Source organism: Macrobrachium rosenbergii, chromosome 53 (assembly GCF_040412425.1).
Source record: "Macrobrachium rosenbergii isolate ZJJX-2024 chromosome 53, ASM4041242v1, whole genome shotgun sequence".
NCBI lineage: Eukaryota > Metazoa > Arthropoda > Malacostraca > Decapoda > Palaemonidae > Macrobrachium > Macrobrachium rosenbergii.
Genome location: NC_089793.1, coordinates 7113946 through 7117498, shown reverse-complemented (window position 1 = coordinate 7117498; position 3553 = coordinate 7113946). Strand labels below are relative to the sequence as shown.

The window sequence follows — 3553 nt, the reverse complement described above, 5'->3', positions numbered from 1 at the left end:
ATAATAATACATAAAAATATTCTAGAATATTTAAAACAAGCTCGAAAAACCAGCGTGAGCTTACTGGCCTATCAGACTTGGGGACGTGTATGCGGGCGGTGAGGATTGCAGGATTTCAATATGGCTGACGGAGCCGTGACTTCCCTCCGTCAATCCGCTTGATTAACCTGAACGAATCACCATCTGTAACTGTATCCATGATAGCTGCCGAAGGGATCGGAAGGGTCGCTCGGATAGACGAAGCTGTACTGAGGTTCCTCACCAGACGTCCTGACGGGGGTAGACCGCTTGTCCAGGTGGTGGTGGTATAGGCCGAAGGGCCTGTAGTAAGGGTACCTGTAGTATCCGAAGGGCCTGTTGAAGTACGGATGCAGATGAGACATGTAGCTGTAGGCGTAGCTGGGATCAGCCTCTGCGGACCTCTTCCCGATACCGTGCACCTGTGGGAAGATGTAGGAGGTAGCGCCCCCGGGGTGGACCGCTACGCCCTTGCCGTCTTCCCTGCTGGGGTGGTTGCGGTAGTGCTGGTAGTGGTATGGATAGTGGTAGTACGGATGGTACCTGTGGGGGTGGTAGTAGTAAGGGAACTCTCCCGGCACGAAGGGCTTGGGCAACTCCCTCAGGATGGATGGTCTCAGGGTCTCTGGCGTTGCTACGCTCGCTGGCTCTGACTCCTGGACCATGTTGTCTTGTCCCAGGGACGACGCCACCGCCAGCGCCATCACGATGACAACCTGTTGGAGAAGGGAGAATGCTTTACAACTCTCTCTCTCTCTCTCTCTCTCTCTCTCTCTCTCTCTCTCTCTCTCTCTCTCTCTCTGGATACCCAAGAGGCCATCACAGCTGAAAACTGCATAGAACACTAAGGACCACTACAAAGATGCACATTTGAGTATTCAGGGTTACTACACTCACACCCCTCCGCAAACCGGGTATGTCCACACTACATTAAACATGTCGTCAACTCATGTTGGCAAATTATCACATGCAAGTCACAAACAGGTTGAGAACAAGTCAACGACCGTAAAGTGGAAAACGAATTTGTTTGGCCAATGCTAGATAATCGCATGAAGGGGGATGGTTAGGACTACCAAAAAGGTGGTAACTTGTATTAAACCTGTTTGTGGCTTGTGTGCGATAAGTTACCGACGTGTGTCTATGATATGTTTTAGTTTAGGATGAACGTGCCCTTAGACGTCAGAACGGGCTAAGACAATGAATACTGACCTTACTATGGATCTCATTGGCTTTTAACCCCACCGACTATGACAACGATTTATATATAATGCCACCTGCATTAATAAGTAGATGTATTATAAATACAACTATTTATTAATGCAGATGACATTAGGACGGTCATCCCAGTGTCCTTATACAGCCTAGGGCCGAAAAAACGAACTGATACGGGAAAGGAATAATTATTGAAGCTAAGCATTGAGAAATGTACGCATCTACTTTTATTGAAAGACATCACGACAGAATGAATCGAGAGAAAAGACAACTAACACGTAATAAATAGCCCTTTTACTGTACCTTCTTTCATATTCTCTTCTTCATCTTACTCTCCACCCTCTCCTAACAATTGATCCATAGTGCAACTGCTTTGAGATTTTCCTCCTGGTTTACGGTTGAAACTTTTTACTGTCAGCTTCCGTTTCACTGCTGAATGACCTCATAGGTCCCAGTGCTTGGCCTAAATTCTATATTCAATTCAGTTCAATTCTACATTCAACTCATAATAAGTAACTCAATTACGGCTGGGCAATGACGTCATACCGATTACTGGACTAGTTACAGCTTTTTATGTATACTAGGCACCACTTTTAAACACAAATAAAAATTATATTTTGTTTAAGCCTAGCTGTATTCATATCGAGGTCATGAAATTTTGTGACATTTAGTTTGATAAAAAATCAACTGGAAAAACTGTTTTCGATTTAAGTTCTCGAACGGGAGTGGCTTTTTTTTTTTTCTTCAAGAATCGTGATTGTCATTCCTTAAAAATTGGAATGAAAACGTAACCCGTTTTTCATTCTGCTTAAACACTCGTACTAAAAAACATGAATTATCTTTTACTCTGACCAAATGTACCAGCAACGAATTTTTTTCATGGCAAGAATATTTGAAGGCACAGATACTCTCGCTGCATTGGTTAATTAAAATGATGCATTAATCACGTGAAATAATTCTTTGGTTTGACGAACGAAGTCACCAACGAGAAGAGACGTTAGTTTTTATCCGAGTTGCCTCGTTTCAATGTAACTTATTATTTTATTGCAACTGCAACATTTTCATACTATTCATGTACCAACGCAAAGCTTTTATATTGCATTTGCATATATGGCCCATGTAGCAACATAGGGCCTGTGTTTACGGAAAGTGATATTCTTTTGTTAAGGGAAACAGGTCTTCTGAAAATGACCTTGGATGTACAAAGACAAACATTATTACGAAAATTCAGCACAATTAAAAATCGCACATCCGATTAAATGGACTGTAGAAATACCATATTGGAATAATTCATCCTCCAATAAAACAGCAATTGACTCTAAAGAACGGTAATTAGGTGAAATGATAATGACTTAATCAAAAGGCGAATAAGATAGTCAATCGAGTTCACCCTTAAATCCAAGATTCTAAAAATGCTGCGAAATTTTCGGCGCAAGTCGTGTAAAGCAATTTAGTTTTCAGTGAATGAATTTCCAATCGGCTTTCACTTTTACCTTAGTTCTTCAGTCTCCGAAATATATATGAATTAATCAGTTACGAACGAAGGAACGTAGATTTGATCATTTATTTCTCAATCAACGGATATGTTAAGCAATTTAGTTTTCAGTGAATGAATTTCCAATCAGCTTTCACTTTTACCTTAGTTCTTCAGTCTTCGAAATGTCTATGGCTTAATCAGTTATGAACGAAGTAACGTAGATCTGATCATTTATTTCTCAATCAATGGATTTGCAGTTAGCTGTCACTTTTACCTTAGTTTTTCAGTCTCCGAAATATGTATGAATTAATCAGTTATGAACGAAAGAACGAGGATCTGATCATTTATTTCTGAGTCAGTGGATTTGCAATTAGCTGTCACTTTTACCTTAGTTTTTCAGTCTTCGAAATATACATGAATTAATCAGTTATGAACGAAGGAACGAAGATCTGATCTCACCTTAAACACCATGGTTGTTCCTCACCGGGTATAGCTGTTGCTCACTCGTAAGACTCTGCAGAAGTCACTGGTCCTGGCTGGTACTTTCGGAGGAATATATACCGCTTTTGCGACCTTCGTTCGGGACCCTCTCTCCCAAAAATGTTCATGTTTTACAGACGGGACAATTAAGTGTTTTATGCTCTCTCGCGAATTTGCGAGAGGGGTGGGCAAAAAGGTAAAAGAGAGAGTTAGCGACTTTGTGTAGGGTTGCGACACGCAGGGGCGAGTTCCCCCTTCACCCGTTTCCTTCCCCTACCCCTTTTCCCTCCCCCATTCTCCACCCCTTCTTGTATTCCCCTATTCCTCCTCCTCGCCTGTTTCATTCCCCTACCCCTTTTCCCTCCC

General features: G+C 41.9%; 1 protein-coding gene across 1 annotated transcript; it reads right to left on the bottom strand.

Annotated features, from left to right (window-relative positions):
* LOC136834076 (uncharacterized) lies at window positions 1-3254 on the bottom strand. Its single transcript, XM_067096333.1, has 2 exons — window positions 3167-3254; window positions 1-734 (listed from the first exon to the last, which is right to left on the bottom strand). The coding sequence occupies exons 1-2, from the start codon at window positions 3176-3178 to the stop codon at window positions 177-179; spliced, it is 570 nt and encodes a 189-aa protein (XP_066952434.1). The 5' UTR covers window positions 3179-3254; the 3' UTR covers window positions 1-176.
* Window positions 3255-3553: the final 299 nt, after the last annotated feature.